This window comes from Xiphophorus hellerii, chromosome 8 (assembly GCF_003331165.1).
Source record: "Xiphophorus hellerii strain 12219 chromosome 8, Xiphophorus_hellerii-4.1, whole genome shotgun sequence".
NCBI lineage: Eukaryota > Metazoa > Chordata > Actinopteri > Cyprinodontiformes > Poeciliidae > Xiphophorus > Xiphophorus hellerii.
In genome coordinates, this window is record NC_045679.1 from 23,654,301 (window position 1) to 23,680,012 (window position 25,712).

A 25,712-nucleotide genomic window follows, 5' to 3' on the forward strand; every position below is an offset into this window, starting at 1 on the left:
CTGAATTGGTGCATTGACCAAAACAGTTTGGTGTAGGGAGTCAAAGGCAAGGCACCGGTCAACGCATGTCATTCTAACGCAGGGGTCACCAACCTTTTTGAGACTGGGAGCTACTTCACGGGTACAGAGTAACACGAAGGGCTACTTGTTTATACATAAATTTTCTTGGCTCAGCCTTTATAACAATAATACATATACATATATATAATTACATGCGGTCTAATCATATTAATGTTAGGGACTACTCACATAGTTATCAGTAAGGGCAGCTATGGTTAATTGCTTTTATGTGACCAGAAGTTCTTAGTTCAGAGTTTAAAGTTTGATTCCCTTTGGAGCTTTTCTGTGTGATTCTAAATTGCCTACAAGTGACTGAGAGTTTGGATTATTCCAGTAGCACCTGCAGCTTGCACGGCTGTATGAGTACCTTGACATATTCCTTTGCATAAAAAAAGAAAAGAATAGTTATTGCAGGTTTTATTATATAATCCTCTTTACTATTAACAAAATTGTGGAGAAAAAAAAAACCTGCTTCAAAGCATTTTGCGCAAAGGGCTAAATCTTATTGGTCACTCAGTTTACTTTTGTTAATTTGGTGCTTTTTCTGTGAGCTAAAAATGAATGAGCTCTTCCCGTTGTTCTAAGGGAAGAACGTGCCTGAGCTTTTTACCATGCACGGTTCTGACGGGGTCGCCGGACTCTAGAGCCCACAAAAAAAAGACCTCCTGGAGGGGGAAAAAAAACAACTACGAACACTGACCAAAGAGCAACAAGCAAGAAGTAACCAAGCACAAGGCGTTCACCATGACTGTTCTCACCCTCTTTCCCACTGCATGAAGCCAGGCAGCCATTTTGAACGAAAGCGCGCCACGTTGAACGAAAACAATCAATGAGCAATGCGCATGCTCTGCGTGCTCTTTCGTTCTTGTGTTTTATTTATTTGCTAATTAAATAAATATTAATGTATATAAATAAATAAAATAATAATAGTACGTATACGCTGAGCATTACAAGAGCAAAGAACGGCTCTCAGTGAGGCTCCAGTCCTTTCTTCTTAGTAAAGAGAAGTTCAGGAGACTCGGATCGTTCGTGAATGTCTCCTCACTATATTGCTGACTTTTGGACACCGTGTTGTCCCACATATGCGACACGTTAGTTAACACCTCTGCACAATAATTCAGCAATGAGTGACTCTTTTTTACACCGTAAATGCTTATGTGTCTCTGTACAGCTAGCTTTGCCAACATCACGTTAACGGAGCTTACCTTTCTTTGAGCTTCTTTTCTAAGTGACGAAACAAGTTAAATCTGGTCCCCACCGTCTGTGAAAGCGAAGCGCTGCTGAATTAGCTGTCGGATTTCTTATGATTTATGCTGCGCAATTCTATTACTGACGATTACACTTCTTCTGCCGTTCAAAGAAATCCACTGCGCATGTCTTGCAGCGGCGTGCGAGTGAAAGGTGCGGAGGAGGTAACAGAAACACGTAATGGAGCTTTGGAACTGACGTCACTGCGTGTGACGTTTACGTCGCTGGGCGCCATCTTGTATGACCACATACCAAAACAAACTTGAACAGGGGTGTTCTGTCAGATAGCCATACGTTGTCAGATAGCCATACGCTTAGCTCAGACATGTATACCTTGTCATTACCATATGATTTTATTTAATCAGCAACATAGAATCATGACGTAGATCATCATACACTTTGTTATTAACAGTTATATGGCATCCTGACTTAGCGGTTAAGTAGGTTAATGAGTTTTACACGGGCCTGTGTTGTAATTGACTGCAGCTGCAGCCAGACCTGCTTTAAATACACTTTGAAACCATGACAACGCATGTATATTTATCTAGTTATCATATTATGTCATATTATAAACAATTTAATGACTTATTTTCGTCATAACTTGTTGCGTATGCTGAACTGACAACTCCACTGACGGTCGGACTTCTTAATGCGCATGCGCGGGCATGCGTACTGACTGCATGTGTGCTATCCTGACAGCGTATGGCTATCTGACAGAACAACGGCAATTTCACCATATTTTATATTTAATCATCTTTATTAAAACGGTGTTAGATCGTCATAAAGCTGCTAATGTAATAACACTTTATTAGCCACTGTATGACTTCCTGATGCATCTCTTAACCTGTCGGATTGCCATACACTTTGTTATTAGCCACTGTATGACTTCCTGATTAATACCAATGACATCAGTTGTATGATGTACTATATTTAATGTAGAACATTTTACTTCTGTATTTTTAATAATCCACACTGTCACTGGTGGGGTAAAACTGTTTAATTTAAGTTACACTTTTTACATTTGAACATGTCACCCATGTCTGTGGCACATTCTTTGTGTGTCCACCTTGAGCAGCAGTCACACTGTATCTGTGAAGTGGACAGAAAAAGAAAACAGTTATGAGTTAGCAAGTGTAATGTGTTTGAAGCGTTAAGTTGTACAGTTTAGTTGTTTACCATGTCAATGATGTTCTCTGAAGCATTACAGTGAAGCATATTGCATTCCACACAGTACTCTTCCACCTTGTCTGGGAACAAATAAAGGCATTTAGAGTGTACTTTACCAAAAATAGTCAAGTACTACCTCTTTATATTCTGTTGACAAGCCATCATGTTATACTAGTACATAACAGAAAATACTGCAATTTAGTATGTCATATATCTTTGGATTTTTTTAATGCTTTGGACTGTTCCGGTATAGCCTAAGGGAAAATTTGTTCCGTTTGGAATGAAAAATTCGGTGATATGCTCCTAAGCCATCTTGTGTTTTTGATTGTTAGAATATTAACAAAACAGATCAACAGGTTTCACACAGACTTCCACAGTTCCCTGAACAGTGGAACTGGTTCTTAATACCCAACATTAATAAAATTTCATGTGTTCTGACCAAAAACTTCTTAGAATCATAGCTGTCCAAAGCTATAAATCTCCGAACATTCAGCCAGCAAACTGGAAAACAAGACTTCTTTGTAATTGTTCTTTCACCTCGATGTTGATACAGTGTGGTAGCGATGTGCAGTCTGGCTTGGGATATGTCTTTGGGTCCTGTTTGCACTGACTGCAGCCCTCCCATTTGAACATATGTTTCTGCAAACTGAAAAAATTATGCATTTTAATGTAATAATTCCATGGATTTCAAAACATTCCATCTGTTCTTTGTACCTTCAAAACCAAGACCCCACAACTGCTGGAGTCCTTCTGCAGCATATGCGGCATATGGCGGACACTCCAGCTTCTCCGGCCAGCACCTTTTGCTTTTAGGAAGTTTCTGTGCATTTGCAGAAATATTTAATTATAGGACATTGTAACAATAAGAAAATACATAATGACTGAATGATAAAGACATGAATCAGATCACCTCCAGTTACGGAGAAGCTTTCTGTCATACATTGTTTCGTTCCCCATAGGGTCTACAACTACTAGCTCTTGGTGATTCATCACGACAATCTGTTGGAATGTTTGGAAGATAGATAAGACAGACAGACAGACAGACAGACAACCTCTGTCACCCTCCCATGCTGCCCAGGGAACATCCGATTGTGACATATAGACATATTCATGTGTAAATAAAGTTAAATAAATAAATTTTACATACCACCAAAAGCCAGTGACCTCCCACATTTACAGGGCACATCCAAATGGAGGCTTCAGGTAAAACCATCTTTTGAAATTGCAAATAATAAGATTAATCTGCATTCATTCTCTTAAGATGATTTAACAGTGAATAATTACCTTTTGAACAGCCCGATATTGCCCAAGATGAAATACAGAAGATGCAATTACTGCATCCATTCTGTATACAGGTATCTGAAATGTAATATAATTTCAAAGAAATATGTGAAACTACAAAGAGTGGATTAAATTTAACCTTAAAACATGTTGTACCTTGGTCTTCTGAAGTGTCACATACAAATATGCATCTATAACCTGTTTGACAAAAAACAAAACAAAAAAAAAAACATACATTTCTGGATGGACTGCCTTGTGAAAATATAAACTTCCCAGAACATGGGTCTTACTTCATCTGACAGCCAGCCATGTCCACAGAGTGTTCTAAAAGATGTGTCATACAATTTATATGGGCCAACAAGGGCTTCAACTTGCCCTGAGTCTTTCAAAGACCAAAGTTGAACTACTGCAACAAAAACAGAAATTGCTCTTTTAAAAACTTATACATCTGAAAAAAGCAACACAACTTCAGAGGAAGTTTTGCAGACAAGACCAGGAACAGGTCATTGAACCAACATGCAAAAATTGATCTACCGATCAGAACCCATGACCAACAGGCCAGAACAGAAAACTAGAAAACTTTGTGACTACTGCACCTTGCTGCTGAATAGGACTCTGACACATCCTAGAATGAGCTGAGGGAGACAACTGAGACAACTTGGTAGGGTTAGAGGGAGAGGTCACTGGAGGGGGAGAGGGAGAGGTCACTGGAGGGGGAGATTTCACTGGAGGGGGAGAGGGAGAGGTCACTGGAGGGGGAGATTTCACTGGAGGGGGAGAGGTCACTGGAGGGGGAGACTTCACTGGAGGGGGAGAGGGAGAGGTCACTGGAGGGGGAGAGGGAGAGGTCACTGGAGGGGGAGATTTCACTGGAGGGGGAGAGGGAGAGGTCACTGGAGGGGGAGACTTCACTGGAGGGGGAGAGGGGGAGGTCACTGGAGGGGGAGAGGAAGAGGTCACTGGAGGGGGAGACTTCACTGGAGGGTTAGGGGGAGACAACCGAGAGAACTTGGCAGGGGGAGATTGAGAACGAGAGGGAGACAACAGGGAAAAGCACTGGATGACCTTGCCATGGACCTGACCGTCTGTCTTGGTCTGCAGTGGGGTTTCTGCTTTGCCTGCGTACCTAATCACTGTCTCCCTTTCATTCAACTTCTCACCTGAGATGAAACCCTCACCTGCATTTTGTCCCTCATTGCCTCTGTTATATGGCTTCAGACGACTCATGCTATGCTTTGTCTTGAGGACTTTTCCGGCCATTGTTTTCAACATCACAGTGCTCCCTATCACTATGGATAAAATAAGGTCCAGAGTAGTCTGCCTCCATCCTGGCACCTTTCCTACCCCTTTTTCTTATGTTGAATAGAAGAACTTCCTCCCCTTCTGTGAACTTTAAATTTTTGAATTTTTTTTGTGCCCGGTTTGCAAAAGCTTTTTTCATTTTTTTTTGAGCCAGTTCGACATTCTCTTCCACCTGGATCTTTGTGTCCCCCTGTCTGTTGTCTCTGTCTTTAATAATTTGGCTGTAGTCCTCTGGTAGGACTACAGAAGACAACTGTATTGAAAAAACACAAACACATTTACATTCAAAATATAACTAACAAGACATCAAACTTTGTATTAAGAAAGTTCAGAATGTCTGATGTAGAGGAGGAATTAAGTATTTTCCAGGTACACAGTGCAATTACCAGCCAAAATCACCAATGCCTCTGTAGTTATAAAAATGGTGTTAAGTTAAAAAACTGAAATTAAAAGAAACTAGACTTGAAATCACAGCTGCATGTGATAACTTTGAAGTTGGATTCTATGTATATACCAAGCTGAAAGTCTTTCAGACACACCCCCTTAAGCAAGTCTTTCCAACAACATTTTTCACTTCAGCCTTTATAACTATGTGTCACTGACAGGTAGACTGTGGGATAACTCAGTCTCACCTGTTATTTTCAGATTACTCATTCCTACTAATCTGGAAGACTGTAGTGTTTGTGTTGGCTAATGCAGGTATGTTTTTGAGGAAGTACTGAAATTTTAACATGATGTACAAACTTAAAACCTTAATACACTCGGATTTCCATGCAAAAACAGTACAAACCCATGTAATGTAACAGAATCGTACCGGCATGTCAACAGGAACTTCAGAAGGAAACCTAGCCTCTCTGCCATACATCAGAAAAAATGGCGAGTATTTCGTGGTGGTGTGGGTTTTCGACCTTAAGGAAAACAAAGTGACCTCAAGGAACATGTCCCAGTCATCTTGCTTGTCGTTGACTAGTTTTCTCAGTGCCCTAGAAGAACAGTTTCATACATGTTCTAAGAACATACTCCAATTTGTAAAAGTTGCTTATGTGTTGCATTTTTTATGGTATGTCATAGCTATAAGAAGCTGTATATTGATACAAGCCTACAGAAAGATGTTGCAATGAAAAGAAACTATTAAAAGATATAAAACAAAACAAAAAAACATGTAAGTTTTCTACTAACTTTCTTACCGCTTAATGTTGTCATTTGTCTTTTCATCCAAGCCGTTGGTTTGAGGATGATAGGCGGCAGTGATGCTTCTTTGAATTGAAAGTAGATCACAGAGTCTACTGTTCATCTAAAACAACAACGAAGCACATTATTATAACCTTTTACATATACTGAGGCTTCACAAAAATATATGTAGTATTAAATGTGGCTTACTGTGTTCACAAATTCTCGCCCCTGGTCAGTGAGAATACGCTGAGGACAGCCGTGCCGGTAAAATATAGAACATAATTTTTGGCAGACTTCCTCAGCGGTCTTAGTCTTGAGAGGGAACGCCTCCACCCATTTAGAGAAGTAATCTGTAGCTGTCAGGATATACTGATTGCCACAAGATGTCAGGGGCATGGGACCTGTCAGATCAATTCCGATCAGCTCCCACACCCCTGACACCTGTTGGGGATGACAACAATGTTATCAGCAACAATGTCCTAGAGGTGGTAAACTTCATGAATTGCTGTGGATGGTTACCTTTATGCACTGAAGTTCTCTGACAACTTGGAGGGGAGGTCCAACTCTTTGGCACCGGTCACATTGAGACACCTTTACAACATTACAGTTTATAGGTTTTACGACACTTTGGACCATAAAGATTTTGCTAACTATGTTGTTACATACCCATTTCTCAATGTCTGCTGTCATACCAGGCCAATAGAATCGGGAACACATGGCAATGCGTGTTTTGACAATGCCAGTGTGTCCTCCCATGGGGGATGCATGAAACTCCTTGAAGAGGTTCCAGGCCTCTTCTTTGGACCGTATGGCCCTTCTTTCGGGTAAGGCTCCGTAGAATAGGTCACCAGCTGTATTAAAACAATGACCATATTATGTCAATATTGTAGTTAAAGATGTTATGTTTATTTAAGATATAAAAACCTTACCATGGATGGTAAATTTTTCGGCATACTTTCTTAAAGTTTGCCTCTGCCCTCTGTTGAGTGTCAATGGGTAGGAGCCTTCAGAAATAAAACTGAAGACTTCCCCCCATTTGCACTCCATGTTTGCTATAAATGACACAAGAAAACATGTAAATTGCATCAACAAGCATTTAAACAAGACAATTCATTAGACACTGCAAATTGTTCAAATATATAATAATACCCTGCTGCAGCTGCGTACACAACAAAACACACCTACTCCTGCTACTAAACACGCCAACTGGTGCTGCAATAATATGACATTTCTGTGAAATATCAGCTCTTAGGACAAGAAATACAAAATTAAAATAAATTAAAAAAAGTTTGCAGTGAAAGCTTCTTCATATCCATCCTTTTTTATTCCGATTTAATACAAAAAAAACCTTGTAATCAACATATTTATGCATGTGCATCCAACAATGCAATTCTTGAAATACTGCAGAAAACACAACAGCGAGTTTAAATGCAATTGAGAGATCCCAATTTTTTATTGACAACACTGGTGGATGCCATGTCCTTCCTGGCAACGCCTGGTGAACACAGGGACTTCAAGTGACTCAAGAACATCTCCTGTCTTTTATTAATTGAGGCAAAAGTCACACTGACAGTGACTAATACATAACCCAGGTGGCTGTACTCGTGTATGTGATCTGTTAACCTGAAAAGCCTTCATGTTCCAAAAACAACCTCAATTTGCATAAACTAAATATGTGTAAATGTAAAGCACATATAAAAACAAAATTAACATGAACGCTTTTCATATACATTAATGAAGATAAGGATTTGTTTCAAAAGTGAAACACTGGTTTTGCCCCAGTTTCAGTGTGGGTAAAAATTGCGTTTTCATACGTCTGATTCATTTAATGTTGGTAACGGTGGATGCCAACATTAAGTTCATCTATGTAGATGTTAAAAAGGTGAGAGGACAGTATACTTCCCTGTCTTACTCCGGAACATGAAGGCTTTTCAGGTTAACATATCACACACACGACATGCTATCCAAGTTAGCAGACATGTTATCCAACCCAAAAATATCAAGGAACTGGGGGACGTGAATTTAAACAGGGCGTGTTTTGTAGTTTACTGCAGCTGCAGCAGCATTAAATTTAATTTATTTACTTACTTTTTATTGTGTCTCTTCTCGCGTATGAGCATTAAATTTAATTTATTTACTTACTTTTTATTGTGTCTCTTCTCGCGTATGACAAGCTGACGACTCCTGTCAATATCGCGGACCTCCTGCAGAATGCGCATGCGTGCGCATGCGCTCTTACCATATGTATGCTATTCTGACATGTATGGCTATCTGATAGAACTTTGTGCTACCGACCGCAGTGAAGTTGTTTCAAGTTGGATATTGAATATTCGCGCTCCGCGGAGTAAGGAGCGTTTAGCTCAAGGTTGATCCGATTTATGGACGCTAATTCCGGCCAGCTGTTCTCTACCGCTCCCTCCTCAAGCGCTCGGAGGTTTACATTGGGACCGTAAATTTCCGAACCAAACACTCCTGTAAATAAATGACTTGTGACCAACTGATACAAAAAAAAAAAGCGGTAATTCATGCTATTACACGAGGCACACTATCCTCTATTAAAATTTTAAGTGACAGACTGGCGACCTGTCCAGGGTGTCTTCCGCAGCTCGTCAGGAACGTTAGCTGGACATAGGGACCAGCACCTCCCGACCCCACTAGGATGGATAAATCATTTTAATATTAAATTATGTTTTCTTTTATAGCTTCCAAATCGTGTGCCCCACAACTCAAAATCAGTGTGAAATTATTCTACTAGACTGTATAGATCATCTTTATTACATTTTGACCCCTTTTTTTATTCAACTAATTTTATATTTAAAACATATTTTTTTCAAATGTTCATAAAATGTATTACCTCAGATGATCATCGCATTTGTTACCTGTAATGTTCAATTACATAAAATTATAGGACAGGATCTATTTCATTACATGCTCACTTCTTACTTGAAATATGTTAAATACAACAAATATTTCCTTAAAGTGTGATCTATTTCATAACATTTACTCGTCACCTTTATTGTTCACTCTGAACTCTTCAATTACACATTAAATATTTAAAGATGGGCTCTTTCATCTGGTTCAATACTGAAATGTTAAAGAAATGACAAAAATCTGTATTGGCCCATATTTTGCACGCCAGGCAGAAATATTATATACATAATTGTGCCTAATATGTGTATCTTACATAAAATGAGGTCAGGTTTAAATATTTTTAAGTAATGAATATTAGTTGACAAGATGAGGTCAATGTTCAAAATACAACCACACTGTTGTTATAGGGGCCCCTGGGAGATCATCAGCATATGAACTAATGATATTTGTTGGCCTGAATGAGCACGGTTGCTACGCAGTCGACTTTTAGGGCTCTGTCATCTGGGAAGTGAGGCTACATTAAATTGCGTCTCTGGAGAGGAGGACTTACTGGGTGCACCAGTGATGATTAACTGGTTTCCAATTCACTGTTACAAATTGGTCTAGTGAAATTACTACAAATGCAGACATGTTTATGACACCTTAGATATTCCAAAAATCTCTCACAAAACAATATTGTAATACAACAGAAGCATAATTCTGTTGATTTTTTTTATTTGTAAAGAAAAAAAAAAAAAAAAAAAAGGAAAAATGAAAAGAACAGTGAAAATAAGGGACAGATGAATATCTGGTTCTCAGGAAACATCAGTGCCTTGCATTTGATAGATAATTTTACATACATTTTAATTAGTCTTTTTTCCCAAATAGGACAGTTTGTAACTTATCAGTGGATGTGATGAAAACAAATTGCTTCCCGTTACTTTTTGAAGTTACAGATTAGACGATGAGATGCCTAAATATGTAAGCTAGTCAATATAAGCACTATAACTCCTTCACTTCATTACAAATATATCCCCAAATTGCGCAGTGAATCTGTGATCTCTAGCAATTGTTCTCTGCATTTAACTGTAGGGGGCGCCATATATGTTTTTGTTTTTTTGCTGCACAAGAAACTTGTACGGATCAAAAATCACCATGGGGAGTAGTCAAATTGACTACTTGGAGTTCTGAAAATTTATTATGCACACATTGATGTTAGTCTGCTAAACCTGTTCACCTTTCCATCTTTTGCAGATGCATTCTATGACAGACTAAAACCCATTGGAATCAAGGAGAGAAAGTACATCCTAGCACTGAAGAAGAGGGAGTGCTTGATGAAGGGCTTCCAGTTTGATGGGCAGATCAATGCCTGGGACTTGCCCTACTACATGAACCAAGTGGAGCAGTGCAAGTTTGCTGTAAACAAAGACAAACTGATTGAGTATTTTCCCCTGGAGGTGGTGACAGAAGGGCTGTTTGGTATCTACAAGGAGCTGCTGGGCCTCACTTTTGAAGAGGTCAAGGGCGCTCATGTTTGGCACGAAGATGTCAAGCTTTACTCAGCCCACGACTCCGAGACGGGGGAGGAGATTGGACAGTTCTACCTGGACTTGCACCCAAGGTAAAGATGGTGCAACCTCTAAAAACACTGAATTATCCTTATGTTCTTAAGTTCTGTCATAGCAAACTGCAACTTTTTGAGCTTCTGATTCTAGTCTTGTAAATGCTGACTTGCGTGTTATTTAGGGAAGGGAAGTATGGCCATGCTGCTTGCTTTGGCCTCCTGCCAGGATGCAGAGGACCTGATGGAAAACGCAGGCTTCCGGTGGCTGCTATGGTGGCTAACTTTACAAAGCCAAGAAAAGGCTGGCCCTCCCTCCTCCAACACCATGAAGTGGAGACATATTTTCATGAGTTTGGCCACGTGATGCATGAGCTCTGCTCCAAGGTGTAAATTCCCCACAATTAGCAGCTTCAGCATTGTTTCATTCTATGCATGGTTTGATTTTATTCCAGCAATAGAGGATGAATTTGTGCTCTTGTTTGACGCAGACCACGTTTTCAGAATTCAGCGGTACTCAGGTGGAAACAGACTTTGTGGAAGTGCCGTCCCAGATGCTGGAGAACTGGGTTTGGGAGAAGGAGCCACTAAGAAGGATGTCAAGCCACTACAAGGATGGGACACCGGTCCCAGATGATTTGCTCGACAAACTGATTGCATCCAGAGTAGCAAACACGGGTCAGACGCTCCGAATTCTCTGAAACCTACAACTCTCTGTAAGGCGCATGCTTAGAATCTCTCTCAATTTGATGTTGTTGATTTTAGGTCTGATGAACCTGCGGCAGGTTGTCCTCAGTAAAGTGGACCAGTCCCTTCACTCCTGTCCAAGTGCAGATACAGCTCAGGTGTTTGCACAGCACTGCCAGGACATCCTCGGTATTCCTGCTACACCTGGTCAGTTCTACTAACAACAGCTAGATTGTTAAAGTTGTATGGCACTAGAGTGAACACTGACTACTGTAAGCTTATCTTATTCAGCCATGCTTAACTTGACTCTGAAAAGTAAAAATGACCAAAAGTCTCTCAGCAGTATGCAGCACTCTTGAAATTGCTAAGATTTTGGGAAGTGATCAGAGAAACATCAAGCTTTTTTTGGAAGTAGTCAACAGGGTTGCAAGAAACTTCATCTATCTCCAGTGGTCAATGGAGAAGAGGCAGGGTACACCCTGGACAGGTCACCAGTCCTGCAAGAAACTTGTTGAGGAAAAAAAGACAACATAAATTAACTACCAAAGAGTTGAGAAGAATTAAGTGTGAAGCTATCAGGAACCCATTATCTCCCAGCACTGTCATATCCCATAACTGCAATGTTCCTGGAATACCAAGAAGTACAAGATGTTCATAGCTAAGAGACATGCCCAACATAAGGAAGGCTGAAACTTGACCACCACTGAACAAGACATAAACTGAAGCATATAGACTGGGCCAAGAATTATCATTATCAAAGTTCATAAAGGTTTTATGAACTTTGACTTGACTTATAAAATGAGAGTGACTCTTGATGGACCAAATGGATGGTCCAGTGGGTGGATCAATAACGGGCAGAGAGCTCCATTTTGAGTCAGACACAAGCTAGATGGAGGTGGGGGTACTGGTATGAGTTGGTATTACTAAAGATGAGCCAGTTCAGATTGAATATTGTCTCAAAATCAACTCTCAAACCGCTGCTAGCTATTAGAAGACAATAAGAAGTCTGGATCTTTGAAAAAGACCATGATGTTTGTGCAGGACAATGCTCCATCCCTTTCATCCCAGTACTCTTCGGCACGACTAGCCAGCTCTTGTGAAACTATTTTGCGTCGTTCTTTACGTCAAAAAAAATATGTGTGTGATTTCTGCAGGCACCAATATGACAGCCAGTTTCAGCCACTTGGCCGGAGGATACGATGGTCAGTACTACAGCTATCTGTGGAGCGAAGTTTACTCAATGGACATTTTTTTCAGTCGTTTTAAAAAGGAAGGCATTATGAACCCAAAGGTTAGTTGGTTGGCTTGCTTCTTAATTCTGATTTGCACTCGATCTTATATTGTATAAAACGTCTTCACGCGTGTCTTGTCAGGTTGGGAAAGAGTACAGGAGGGTGATACTAGAAGCTGGAGGCGCGGTGGATGGGATGGACATGCTGAAAAGCTTCCTTGGACGTGAGCCATGCCAGGACGCTTTCTTTCAGTGCAAAGGACTGACTGATACGAAAACATCATAAGTAGAATCATTTTTGAAATGTAAAGTTATCATAAAATACATTTGAAACCATTTCAATATGAAAATGTGTTCTTTGATATAAAAAAATTAAAAAAAATAAAAATGTTCTTCAGTATAAGAAATATGACTGAAAGACAAGACTGATGATGCAGTTTAGTGTGTTTCAGAGGTTCAAATTTATTTTATTTTTTCAAAATGGGGCAGTACATTTTAATGAACATTTACATGTAAATGCTTGACATTATAGCCTAGAGGCTAATTTCCGTATCTTGTCCCATTGGCAGGTTGACACTAAATCACATATAAATACAAGGATAAAAACCACAAAATAACTTTATGGAACAAGAAGTGCATAAAACATCCTTAAACACTACATTTTTACATATAACCAGTGATGACAGCATTAAGAAGAGACCAAAATCTGTTTAGAGAACTGCAGTAAGTTCATGTTTATTAAAGACGATATACGGGATTTCCAGCAGGGGGCCCCAACACACTACCTGTGTTCGAAGTCTCGCCACATAATGGTGCAAACACCTTCTGTACATTTGGGAAGCTGGATTTAAAACATCATTCACCGCGGGATGCGCACACACTTGCTGTATTTAGTCAGCGTGGGTCCGTATTGAGAAAGGAAGGATACGTTGGGGCGGAACACGGGGATCATCACACACACACACACACACTCTGGGTGAGACAGTGAAAGCATCGTCGAAGCGGCTTTGGGTGAAGCTGGAAAAGCGACTTCTGGCGGACAGCCGTCTCCTACACGTAAAGGTCGCGGAGACGAAACTCACCTCATCATCTGGATTCCTACCAGCCTCCATGTAGCTCCATACGACTGCCTTACAGCCGCGACTATGGCCAATGATTAAACACAAGGAAACTATGAGCGAAAACATCTGGGTGCGGCACGCTTTAGAGGAAAACGTTTCGCTCAGCCCGGAGGTCGTACGCATTTTTTTTTTTTTTTTACCTTTTGTATTTCCTTACTGATTGTCGTGGACATCTTGGATTTTTTTTTGATGTTCCGCGTCTTTAATTCGCTCGAGTCGCGGGAGGTTTCGCCGCGGTCGTCGTCTTTAACCCGCCTGAGAGTCATTGGGGGAGGAAAACGCTTAAAAGTGCGAAAACAGCTGAAGAACTTGAGCACGGCTGAGTAAGAAGAAATGTGCGCAGTGGGCCAGCTTCAAGTTGCTCTTTAAGTGGGCACCACTAGCTAGCTGCTAGCCCGAGGCAAACTTGCAACGGAAAACTGCCCAGCTCGCCGCTACTTACCTCTCGAAAACATTTTTCGGATATTGGCACCTTTTCCCACAACACGGACACCGATAAATGACGGGAAGGCTCGACGTGAATTGAGGTAAGTGTCTTTGTTTGCGCAAGTTACGGGGCCCCATGCTAACATTATCGCTAGCTTCACTGTAGCGGTGCCATTCTGATACTGTCCGACTTCAGTCTTCTGTATTAATTCAACCTAATTTTACCCTAATCTGTTGTATAATATATTGATATTGTCTGTATGCACTTTTTAAATGAACGTGAGCATACTTCTGGTGGAAAAAGAACCGTAGGTTTTGGACTGTGTTATTAATTCTCGCTACAATTTAATATCAACATCAGCATGGCTGCTCCCTAGAGGTCCTGAAGTTTCACTGCTGTCACTAATGTCTTTCAATTTAAAGACATTAGTCTTTAAATTTGTGTCTGTATTACATATCAGGAAAGAAAAAGTGAAGTAAAACTCACAAAGTGGTGTGTTATTTTATTGTTATTATTAACAGTTATATCTTTTGAGGGGCCTTTCTAGCTCTGATGTAAACAAAGTTATCAGCTGCCTCTTGCCATCGTTTCTACCTATAATCTGAACTGATGGCCATCTTCAAAGCCGACCACATTTATTTGCTCTCAGAAAAGGATTTGTAAAAGACATTAAAAGGCATTTGTTTATTGCAGTAGCAAAATCTCGGCGATTTATTTATTTTTTGTACACAAGTTTTATATTATACAGTGATGGCTCGTTTTCTTATTTAAAAGTGGTTGATATCCCACACCCTAGCAGTGTCTGAGAGAGAGAAGCAGACCCACAGCATTGCAGATCCACCACCATCCTGAACAAGTGGACCTGGTGTAGTGTGTGGAAGTATTAAGATAAGTTATTGCCTCTGTGTGTGGGGCCCCACGCTAACATTTTTGCACACTTGGGTCAGTGATTACTCCATTTTGACCTGTTGAGAACCAAAAATGAAAGTGGGTGCGGTGTTGCACGTCAGAACAAAGTATTTCCCATCCAATGGCACTAAATTTGCTGCTCATGATGCTCAGTGAGGGCCTATCATGGTGTAGACGTATGCTGCGTTTTAAAAAAAAAATTGAATCGGGTGAAAACTGGGGAACCAAGATTCCAAAAATTCCCAATTTAAAAAAAAAACCCAAATACTTGGGTATTTCCATGAAAATGGAATCGATCCAATGGCGTAATCGGCCATTTGGGAGAACATGTATATTTACAACGTAGCCTGTTTCTGTAGCTATTCTGCCATATCTCTTTAAATATATGAAGCTATCATCCCCTCTAACAGTCATTAAACTAATAGCTGTAGCAGCAGCTTTGTCATTTGTTTACACAGATTGGGATCAGCGCAGCTATACGGCCCGTCTATAGGCGTTTTTATTCTCACTGCGTTTTTATTCTACTGAGCCGAACCTCTTGGTCCTGTTTTATAAGTCTGTGTTTTCCCCCTGTCAAGTGAGAGCAATTAACCTCGAGATCGGAGCTAGACCGGCTGTGTTGTGAATCACCCACGTTGCTGTTCTGTCTGCGGTGATATTTCATTTATCAAAACGCACGAGAGCTGACTGTGCTGACAGACAAAAGTGGTGGTTGTCAAAGGGGAGAGTGTTGTTGTGTGACAAGATAGCAACGCTGTCTGCATTTAAATCAGGGGATTGTCTCAGGAAAAAAAACAAAAACAGATTTGGCTGCCTTCAGACCCATGCTCCTAATTTGACGGCTGTGTTGTCATGTTGTAAACAGATGCTGTATCTTATGAGGCTTCAGAGGCCTTCCCAGCTCGAATGTAAACAGAGCTATCAGCTTCTCCTCGTCGTTGTTTCTGCCTGTAATCTAACAACGGGTAGGAATCAACCTCTGGTACAAATGGGTTGTGCCAAAGAAAGCGTGCAAAATTTAAACCTGGAGCTTTTTGTTCATCACCTTTTTTTAATTGTTTTTTTTTTTAGGAGTTTCTAAGAACTTCTAATTAGTATTTTATGACATTTTGAATGTGACACAAATGACATGGAAGCCTTTTTTCATGTGTTAAAAAAAAAAAAAAAAAATTTTAATCTGTGGCAAAGTCTCCATAACAGCCATAATACACCATGTACATGGTTTTTGTTTGGTGGTTTGAAAAAAAAATGCAGGGACTTTAATAAGTGCTGAACAATTAATCACGTGAGCAATTAAAATGAGATATGCAACTTCCATTTTGATTTAACATTTTACATCATAATCCATTTTATTCAGAGTTTCAGTTGTGTGTGTGCTTTTTTTATTTCTATTTTTATTTATTATTGTTGTGTTTTTATTTTGGTTATTTAAAATGTCTTCCAGTTCTAGTGTTAAGCGTTCTTTACTAAATAAAAGTTTGGTAGTCTTTGAGAGGGCAAACTTGCATTGTTGGGCTATTATTGATACATTACTTGAAATGGTCTCAAAAAGAACAATATTATCGTTTATCGCAATAATTACTGGGTCTGTTTATCGTCCCGCAAAATTTATTGTGACAGGCCTAACAAATTCTGTGGAAGTTTTTATTTATTTATCTATTTATTTGTTTTTGTCCTTCCAGTAAAAAGAATCATGAAGTCTTTGAGGTGAAACAGATTTGATTTTAAATAAAAACCCGGTGAACTCTGAAAGTAGACTGAATATGGGTCATTATTGGCTCCTTCAGAAGTGTAATTATTCAACACAAATAGCCGAATCGGGGAGAGAGTTTGTCCAAAGATCCATCTCTGTAAGCTTCCCCCCAAAGAAATGTTCGACTAAGTGTTGTCCAATTGCCAAAATGAGGTTGTGCAAAGTATTAACAGTAGGATTCGTCAAACATTGTGTTATTTCCTAACATGCAGCATTACCGGTCACATTTTTTCGGTGCGAGATAATGGTGCTGCTCTAAAAGATACATTATTTTTTTAAATTTATTTTTACCAGCACTGTTAGCAAATATGCCTTCCACTTATCTCATGCAGACTATACAGCAGATATTCATAGTTGATGTTAATCTACCACTTTCACCAGATTCAACTTTACACTCACTCTTCTCACTTTTCAACCCATCAGATGATATATAATAATAAAAAAATGTTCATATCTTGTAACAAGCATTCACTTGGACTTATATTAAGCTCCTGTGATCGTTTACTGCATCTTAAAGGAGGCAAACATCTGCCCAGGCTACATTTAATCTCGTTTTCATGTCTTGCCTCGTTATTTCTCCCGAGATGGCTTTTCCATTCTTCAAAGATGGAGATTTAAAAGCCTGGACTAATAATGTCAGCTACGTTTGAGCGCTTTTAGTTTTAAAGGCTCTTCCTAACTCTTCCCTGCTTCTACTTGGCGGTTCTATTGTTTTAAAAGCCTGCTGAATGGCAGCTTTACTGCCTTTAAAGCTGATCCCGAATCTGTAAAGCAGTAGGAAATCGGAGCCCGGTTCGGATTTCTGGACTTTGTCTTGCTGTTCGGTGTTGGTTTTGAGCCGGCAACATTGTGTTTTGTGCTTTTCTTTGCCATTGCCGTGGCTCTGGATGTTTGTAAAGGGACATTTTATCTCAAAGAGGGAAGTTCTTTTACTTCTTCTTAAAGATGCCCACCTGTGGGTGACTGCTTGAGTTCTCATTTCCTCTCCAGCAAGTCAATTTCACATGTAAACGAAATGAGAAATGAGCTTTTCCCTAAAAAAAAAGTGACTAAATTCACGCTTGACTTTGTTGATTTTTGGCTGGTGATTGAATGTTGTGGCGGGCTGACACACACACAAAAAAATTATACCTGAAGTTTAAAAAGATCTTCATGCTTTTTTGCTGTTATGGTAAAATTGACATGAGGTTTGCTTTCACTCTTGATCTGTTATAAAGAAACATTCATTTCATTTGACACATGCGGTGATTTGCAAAAGTATTTCTAACCCTTCAAAATGTTCATAATTTGTCACCTTACAACCACAAACTTTAATGTATGAAGTTTTAGGTTATGGACCAACATATAATACATGTGAAGTACGTTTAATTTTTTTATTTTTATAAATTCAATTCAAAAATACTTTATTTATCCCAGAGGGGAAATTATTATGTTGTCCAAACCCATATCCTTAAAGGTGCTGTGGGTAGGAACCATCTCCAGTAGCAGTCAGTCTCGCAACATATTTGAAGAGGATTCTTGCTATATGAGTTTCTAATAGTCTCATATAGCAACATGAGACTCTTGCTATATGTGTCATGATTGCTAACAAATTTGACATCGGGGCAGCAGAGAGGATATTCCTCTCTAAAATATTCCGGATGACACCATCAGTTCTTGCCTACAGCTGCTAATCCACCTCCTTTGCTTTTGCCGCGCCTCTTTAATTTTCTGTACGGCTGTTTGGTCAGAAATTCACTCAGAGTTGGGGATAAGCTCTTTTTTTCAACTAACTTTAGATGATCGCTCAGCTATCATCTATACCAGTGGTCCCCAACCTTTGTAGTACCGTGGACCGGTGAAGTCTTTGCAAATTTGCTGTGGACTGGGGGGGAAGGGGGTACGCGTGCGCCTCAGGAGGGCCGAAAACGATGGCGTTGGTGCTGTTTCTAACTCATTCTGCTGCTTGTGGGCTCAATCTTGGCGCACAAGACGTAACCGCCAGAATCCGGTTAAAGGATTTTCAAAATTAAAGATCCTCCAGACTCAATACATAAAACGGAAATATTTAATTATTTCTTGCGCGGCCCGGTACCTTTTGGTCCACGGACCAGTACCGGTTCGCGGCCCGGGGATTGGGGACCACTGATCTAAACAATACCTTGAAGATGTAAACTGAAACCCTATTTCACAAGCACTCTATATCAAAGTTGTTGCCACAATGCTTAAATGAAGAAAAACCTTTTTCCCAGCCATGTGCTTATGTTTTCACTTCAGATGTAGAGTAGTTCCTTCCAGTTTCTCACATTTGTTCTCATTTAACTACAGCAGCAATAAGAAAAAGCTATTTCTGTCACTTCCTGTTTTTAATTCACTGACTTTTGTATGGATTATTTTCTGTATTTAACTTTAAACATATCCTGGTTGTAAGTGTTTTTTATTTTTATTTTTCTTCTCAACTTATCTTGACCTTTGGGCTTGACTCAAATCTCTGCAATACGGTGACGACCATTTCCGATCTTTCATTCAAACCGGCATGACCGGTTCGGCTAAGAGAAAACTGGAATGGCATCCGCATATTTTGTATCCTCCTGTGGAGCTAATTGTTCCCAAGGATTTGTCGCCGATTACTTCGGATTAGGCGCCAAATGTTGGTGCGCCGGTTGCATACCAAGGATTAAGACGAATTGGTACAGTAACTGAAGCCTGTTGGAGCCACTGCTTTCACAACAACCGTTTCCAATTGAAGCTAATTTTCAACCGGACTGACCTAAATTATGATACATAGTGTTTTCTTGTCCTGTTTTGCTCTTGTTGCAAATAAATCTCATCAAGAAGTATTTATAATCCTCTTTAATTGTGCCACATAAACATCAGAGAGCGTCAGCTGATGTGACGCCTGAAGGATTTGTGATTTATGTTATGAAAAAAGTTCAAATTAAAACACGCATTGATGCTTATGTGTAAATGCTGTTAAATGTGAAGGATATTTGGTCCATAACACGCTCAGTGAGAATGCGACTCGACTCGTAATCAGTGTAAATATGTAGATTTACATACATCTGATATATTGGGCTGAAACATCTGTGCATTCAGTCTCCATCCCCCCAATGATTACTCTGTGCATGTGACCCACTTAGCAGAGCATCTGTCTGCACCTCGTCGAGTCTCATCAGCAGCCCGGTTGATAAAAAAAATAAACAAACCAAAAAAAAAAAAAAACCAAGCCGTGCTTCTGTCATGCTAGGTGTTTAACGTTTAAAACAACCTACAAAATAAATATTTCCGACTGACAACGCTCTAGACGTACGGGTGGAAATATGGTCTCGATCCGTCTGCGGAATGATGTGACATTTTTAGAGGAACTTGCGTTGCTCACTTGCGTAATGGAAGGATTTTGAAAGGGTTTGTGTTTACCACATGGGGGGAAGAGAGGTTCTTGGAAGTAAACGCAGCGAGAAGAAATCTGTTGTAATATCCACTGGACCTTCTTGTCGGAATATTTTCACACAGTAAATATGCGTGGTGTTGTTTACGGGCTGCTTTCATATAATTAGGAGTTTCTAGTCAAATATTGCATTTATGTAATGTTGCATTTGCTGTTTATGGTGCTGTAAATCAAATCGATGATGACAGATTACTTTGTCAGTATGGTCAGATAAAACAATTGCACTTATTACTTTATACAAAAAGACAGCTCTGCAACTAATGATTATTTTGTTATTTGCTTAATCTGTCAATTATTCTAACAATCTGATTTAAAAATAATACTCTCATTCTACAGATTTTTCGCTTAACTGGTTAAGCTTTTTTGTACAGTATTAGAAATACATTAAAAGATGCACATAAACAAATCAGTTCCTTAAAAAAATTGTTTTGCCCAAAATGCAATCTGTAACATTCCTTTAGTAAATTTTTGGCGAAAACATATTGCAGACAAAGGTGTTTTATCTTAATTGCAAAATGTACAGTTTTGGTTTAATTTATGCTCTGAATAAGTCCTTTTTTCCCCCCCCTCCACACACTTTGATTCTCCAGTTAACAATCGATTACCGAATTAGTTGACGATTTCAATAATTGATTAATCACAATTAACCCGATTAATTGTTTCGTTCCCACAGAAATGCAATTCAAACTGTTTGCTGGAGTTGTTGCGTTAGCACAGGTCAGGTTTTGTACTTTGTCTCATCAAGCACAGACAGTTTTCTCAGAATGACTGCAGGCCCAAGTAAAACATTATTGCTGCTCGTAGTGCAAACATTAGTCACTGTATCTTGTTTGTAATAAAAACTCACCGCTCGCTTGTCAATAGCAGGTTTTATGGTGCTGCTAATTGCAAAGTTTTATACGGTGTTGCTCATTTATAGCAGACTGTCTGAATTTACACGCATATTTTAATTTTGTGATATCAGCTTGCAGCTTTATCAAAAGAAATCAATCATCCAAATCCATCCACCGATACCAGTTGTTAATATTTTGTGTGATTTTTTTTGTCGGGTGCAACCGTTAGCGGCTTATGCAGGTATTTGGTGACAAGTTTTTAACAATCGCATGCATGACTCTGATTTTTTTTTTCGATTATTATTTTTGCCTTTTGAATAACATTCACAGTGACGGAGAGTATCGGCTGTTGCAGCTTCTTGCCTTTCAATTGTTGCTCTGGACCCTGATCTCCTCAAAGATCTTTATCTTGGGAGCTGAAACTCCCACTCATTAAACTTTACGAGGCTCAAAGTTAGTTGGCAATTCAAATTAATTGTCTGTAAACGATTAACTGAATCTTTAGTAAAATATATTAAAAACACGATTGTCAACAGACCACATCATAATAGGAGTAAACATTTTGCTGGTTGCCTAGCAAGAGAAGCTAACGCTGTAGCTTCTGAAACATTATTGCTGAGGAAAAAAAGTGATATCATGAATTAAAAAAAAAAAGTACTAAGTTGATTATTGGTGCTTGGAAGTGAAATAGAAATACCTATTGGTCAATTGAAAGCTTATATAAATATTAGCATTTCTGTGCTAAGTGACTCATCTCTACACAAAGTAAATTTCTCCCCGTTTGCCGTGCTTCCGCTCCGGTCTTTCAGGTGATTTCCTTCTCCCAGCCACTTTCAGTTTCATGGATTGCAGTGGTGCTGAATCAAAGGGAATAAAAGAGGAGAAAGAAAATCCAGAGCCATTACACCCAACACCCTCCACCCCCATCTCTCCTGTCAGCCCCCTTCAGCTTGAAATGGGAGCTTCTCTCTCTCTATTCCTCCGTGTGTGATGGATGGAAGTTTTCTTTGTCGAGACTCGGTATCCCAAATAGATGTGATGAGGATAAAGGCACCCCAGAGGAAGTGGGGCAGAAACTAATGAGTGTCGGTGCAGTCCAGTGTGTTTGGAGCCGATCGGGAGCCTCTATGAATAAGTCAAAAGTGTTTCCTCCTTCGTGCCATTCTCTCTCTTTTTGCTGCCGCTTCGTCCATCCCCTCCCTCCCTTCTGTTGTGCAGCTCTGTTGTGTTCCTCGAGGACAGAGCTGATCTCGTCTTTTTAGCTAGCTCTGGTTTTTTTAGGGCTGCAACTATTGATTATTTTAGTAATCGATTAACCCCTCAATTGTGACGATTGATTGGATTAAAAAAAAGGGCATGTTCTACTGATTTTTCATTTAACTGTTTAAACCGTTTTTTTATACAATATTAGAAATGCACTAGGATATGCTAATAAAAAATAATCCAATTCACCTTTTCAGTAGGGAAATAAACATTTTATGGCCTAAAATTAAACACCATAGCATTCCTTTAGTAAATCTGAACCAGGTGAAGCTAAAACGATACAACTTGAGGAGTTTTGGCTAAAACATACTTGGAGACAACGGTGCTTTTATCTTAAATGCAAAATGTATATATTTACTGCTCTGAATAAGTTTTCTTCACAAATTGGCCTTTTTTTTAGTGTGCATACTCCAGTTAAAGGATAACAGATTGTTTCAATAATTGATTAATCGTTTCTGGTCAACAATTTTTGTAAGATCGTTGTTGTTTTTTTTAGGTTGATTCTGAAAGTGCACATACAATGCTGTTGTGAATTTATTATTTTATTTAATCAGATAAAGTCAGATTGAGATCAAGACCTCTTTTACAAGCGTGAACAACACGCCTCCATAAGTACTCCAAATACAAAAGACAAATTACGAACAGAAAATCTTAAGTATTTTGACTTGAGAAGTAAGATCTTTTTAAGTTTCTAAAATTTCCTGGGTTTTTTGTTTTAAGAGTTCTATCTTCATCTCAAAGCTCTCAAACCAGACATGGCAACTTTTAACAGACTGAACCAGGTTGGATATTGCAACCCCATTAGCTTTTAGAACAGATAAGTAATAAAAGGGACAACCTGTGAATAACAAGTTATTTTCTAAAGCGTCAATTTTCACACATGCTATAGCAAGTAGGTTAAAGTTTGCAGCTTGTAAGTTTCAAAGCAGTTCTATGATTTCTGCTTTTATATTGACATTAATGGTGCAAATTAATTTATTGGAGTTAGCATTTTTAAATGTTGTCTTTCTGATGTTTGCCTAATCTTTTTTTTTTTATCAGGTAATCAACCTGTTGGATCTGTCAAAGGGCAACCACTGGGATCCAGGTCCTTGAGTCATAAATGACAAGGTACGAAAGGCAGACCAGTCATTTCATTAGTGTTGTTATCATAGCTGTGATCATACTTGATAGTAGTATAGTTAATTTATTGTCAATTCTGACCTGGTTTCTCTTTTAGCAATCACGTTGCTCAGTTAAACATTACTAGACAAGAAACAAGAACACCCTATTCAAGAAAACAGACAAGCTACGGTGGCCTCTTGTAAAAATGAGAAAATAATCTTAAGTGTGTCATAAGATCTGAAAATATTACAGTGCCTCCAAAACATCTTTGCATGGTATTTAACATTTCATACAGTTTAAGTCGGAGGAGGTTTTTCTGTGGTTTCCTTTCAAAGGCAAGGTGTGAACTTAAGACAGGGTGTCCGCACACACAGTCTTAAATTTGTGTGACTTAAAATAAATGCCTTAAAAGGTCTTAAATTCATTTTAAAAAGTAAGTTAGCTTTAAGAAGGTCAATCACAGACCTTAAAATTTGTCATGCAGTTTTTTTTGGTTTTCTTGTGGGAATTTTCTGTCAGCCAAAAATTTGAACTTGCACCCAAACATCTTTATTACGTTCTGTGACTCTAGGCATTTGACCGGTAACTACCGGTAACTAGCCGCAAATATACTCTTGCTAGCGAGCTAGCTAGCTTTTTTTTTTTGCTTTTATTATGGGCACAAATCCGAGTTCACAGTTTTTGCTATGCTTGTTTGTAAATGCAGCCATTTACCCTAACTATCCCCCATATTTATAGTTTTTTTGGAGGGTCTTAAATTTCATTCAGGTTGGTCTTAAAAGGTCTTAAATTTGGTTTGCTGATACCTGCAGATACCCTGTTCAGAGTAGCTGTTGAACATAAAGGAGGGCAACAACAACAACATTTGTATTTGCTACAGTAGGACTCCATGCGAGAGGCTTAATCTAGTCCTTTGCAGTTTTATTACAGACCACAGTGAAATGGCAATCATGATGCATTTTCAAACAGTTGTGCCGCCCTATTTGATCCAAGCGTAACGTTTGAATAAAACTGTGTATTAAGTGGTTTTTAACATGGTCTAGTCGGGCAAATTTGCTTTACAACCTTGTTTCAAAGTCCATCAAATCCCACAAGCTAAACCACTGATAACTCATCTGAGTCTAAACAGCTCATATTGTATGCATTGCTAATGAATACATGCTCTAGTTTATGCCAAACGGAGCTCTGTGGTGGTTAGCCACTGAGCCATAAAGTTTTTTTTTTTTTTTGTACTTTAGCCACTCTGTGCTTGTAAATTACTTTAGAAAACAGGGCCCAATAAATCATTGGTAATGTAATAAAGACACACAGGGAAGCACGTTCTTTTGCTGTGTCACAGCAGTCCAATGTCTTGATGAATCCTTGAACCCACCCCATGGTGACTGTGTACACCCTGAAGTGGACACTGAAGAAGGGATGATCCATGTCGAGCTGAATGATCATAAAATCATGTCACTTTATTATCCTGTTGACAACACGTCATTATTTTTGTCGAGCAGGTGTGGTGTGAGATTTTGTGGCTGATTTGAAGTTTTTGTGAAACTTAAACTTGGTGATTTCCAAGTGTTTCTGAATAATGAACATTTACTTATTTTCTCTACTGTCAGGATCAAGTTTTAGCGCAACAGACTTCAAAAATCTTTGCTGGTAAAAAAAAAAAGAAAAAAAGAAGGGGCCAGCTTTAAGAGCGTTTCTCTTTCTGGTTAATAGAATATACAAATACAGTAAAATCCTCCATATTGTGGAATAGAGGCATTTAATTAGGCAAAACCAAACAAAAATAACTTCTTTCCTTCTTTACAAGACATGGAATGTTTTTCTACTTTTATTTTTGCTCAACCCAAAAATAAAAGTGTGAAATATCACCTTATTTTTTCCTGTAGGGAAAAAAGATGAATAACAGCTCATTTTAGGAAAAAGCTCAGATTTACTGTTGCAGAATAGATTGTTAAAATCAGTTATTTATTTCATTTGTTTGTTTTGATCAGTGGTGGTGTCTAGGAGAGCCCAACAGTGTGTGCGCATGAGAGAAAGAGCAGTCTGTGTTACACCGCTCTACAGTTAAATTTGACTTTTTTTCAAAACGAAGGCATGATTACAGAGCTATGTTGAACTTTAGCATCTTTTGGGGGGCAATTGGAGCATTTATAATAGCTACACTAGTCTGTGTGTACTCCATGATGAGTTGGTCTAAAACGACATGACACTGCCTTTGCCGTGATACTTTCCTTCTTGTCGTTTGCTGAAGTCTCACTCACCGTTTTAAAAGTATCAGCCTGAAGGAGCAGTGGATATTCTTCCATTAAAAAAAAAAT

The 25,712-nt window shown here is 39.1% G+C and overlaps 2 protein-coding genes across 7 annotated transcripts in view; both read left to right on the forward strand.

The window, feature by feature from the left end:
• nln (neurolysin (metallopeptidase M3 family)) overlaps positions 1 to 12,902 on the forward strand; it is a 23,881-nt gene extending 10,979 nt beyond the window's left edge. For all 3 annotated transcript variants that reach the window (XM_032569460.1, XM_032569462.1, XM_032569463.1), the window contains 6 exons: positions 10,336 to 10,702; positions 10,828 to 11,029; positions 11,134 to 11,320; positions 11,408 to 11,536; positions 12,484 to 12,620; positions 12,703 to 12,902. In XM_032569460.1, the coding sequence (XP_032425351.1) occupies positions 10,336 to 10,702; positions 10,828 to 11,029; positions 11,134 to 11,320; positions 11,408 to 11,536; positions 12,484 to 12,620; positions 12,703 to 12,846 (1,166 nt within the window). In that variant the 3' untranslated portion in view covers positions 12,847 to 12,902. The remainder of the gene's footprint in view (positions 1 to 10,335; positions 10,703 to 10,827; positions 11,030 to 11,133; positions 11,321 to 11,407; positions 11,537 to 12,483; positions 12,621 to 12,702) is intronic.
• Positions 12,903 to 13,262: 360 nt separating this feature from the next.
• The window catches only part of erbin (erbb2 interacting protein), a 64,191-nt gene continuing 51,741 nt past the window's right edge, over positions 13,263 to 25,712 (forward strand). For 2 of the 4 annotated variants that reach the window (XM_032568952.1, XM_032568954.1), the window contains exons 1-2: positions 13,263 to 14,208; positions 23,335 to 23,403. The gene's annotated coding sequence lies outside the window, so the exon portion shown is untranslated. The remainder of the gene's footprint in view (positions 14,209 to 23,334; positions 23,404 to 25,712) is intronic. The other 2 variants (XM_032568955.1, XM_032568953.1) reach the window with 2 other exon arrangements.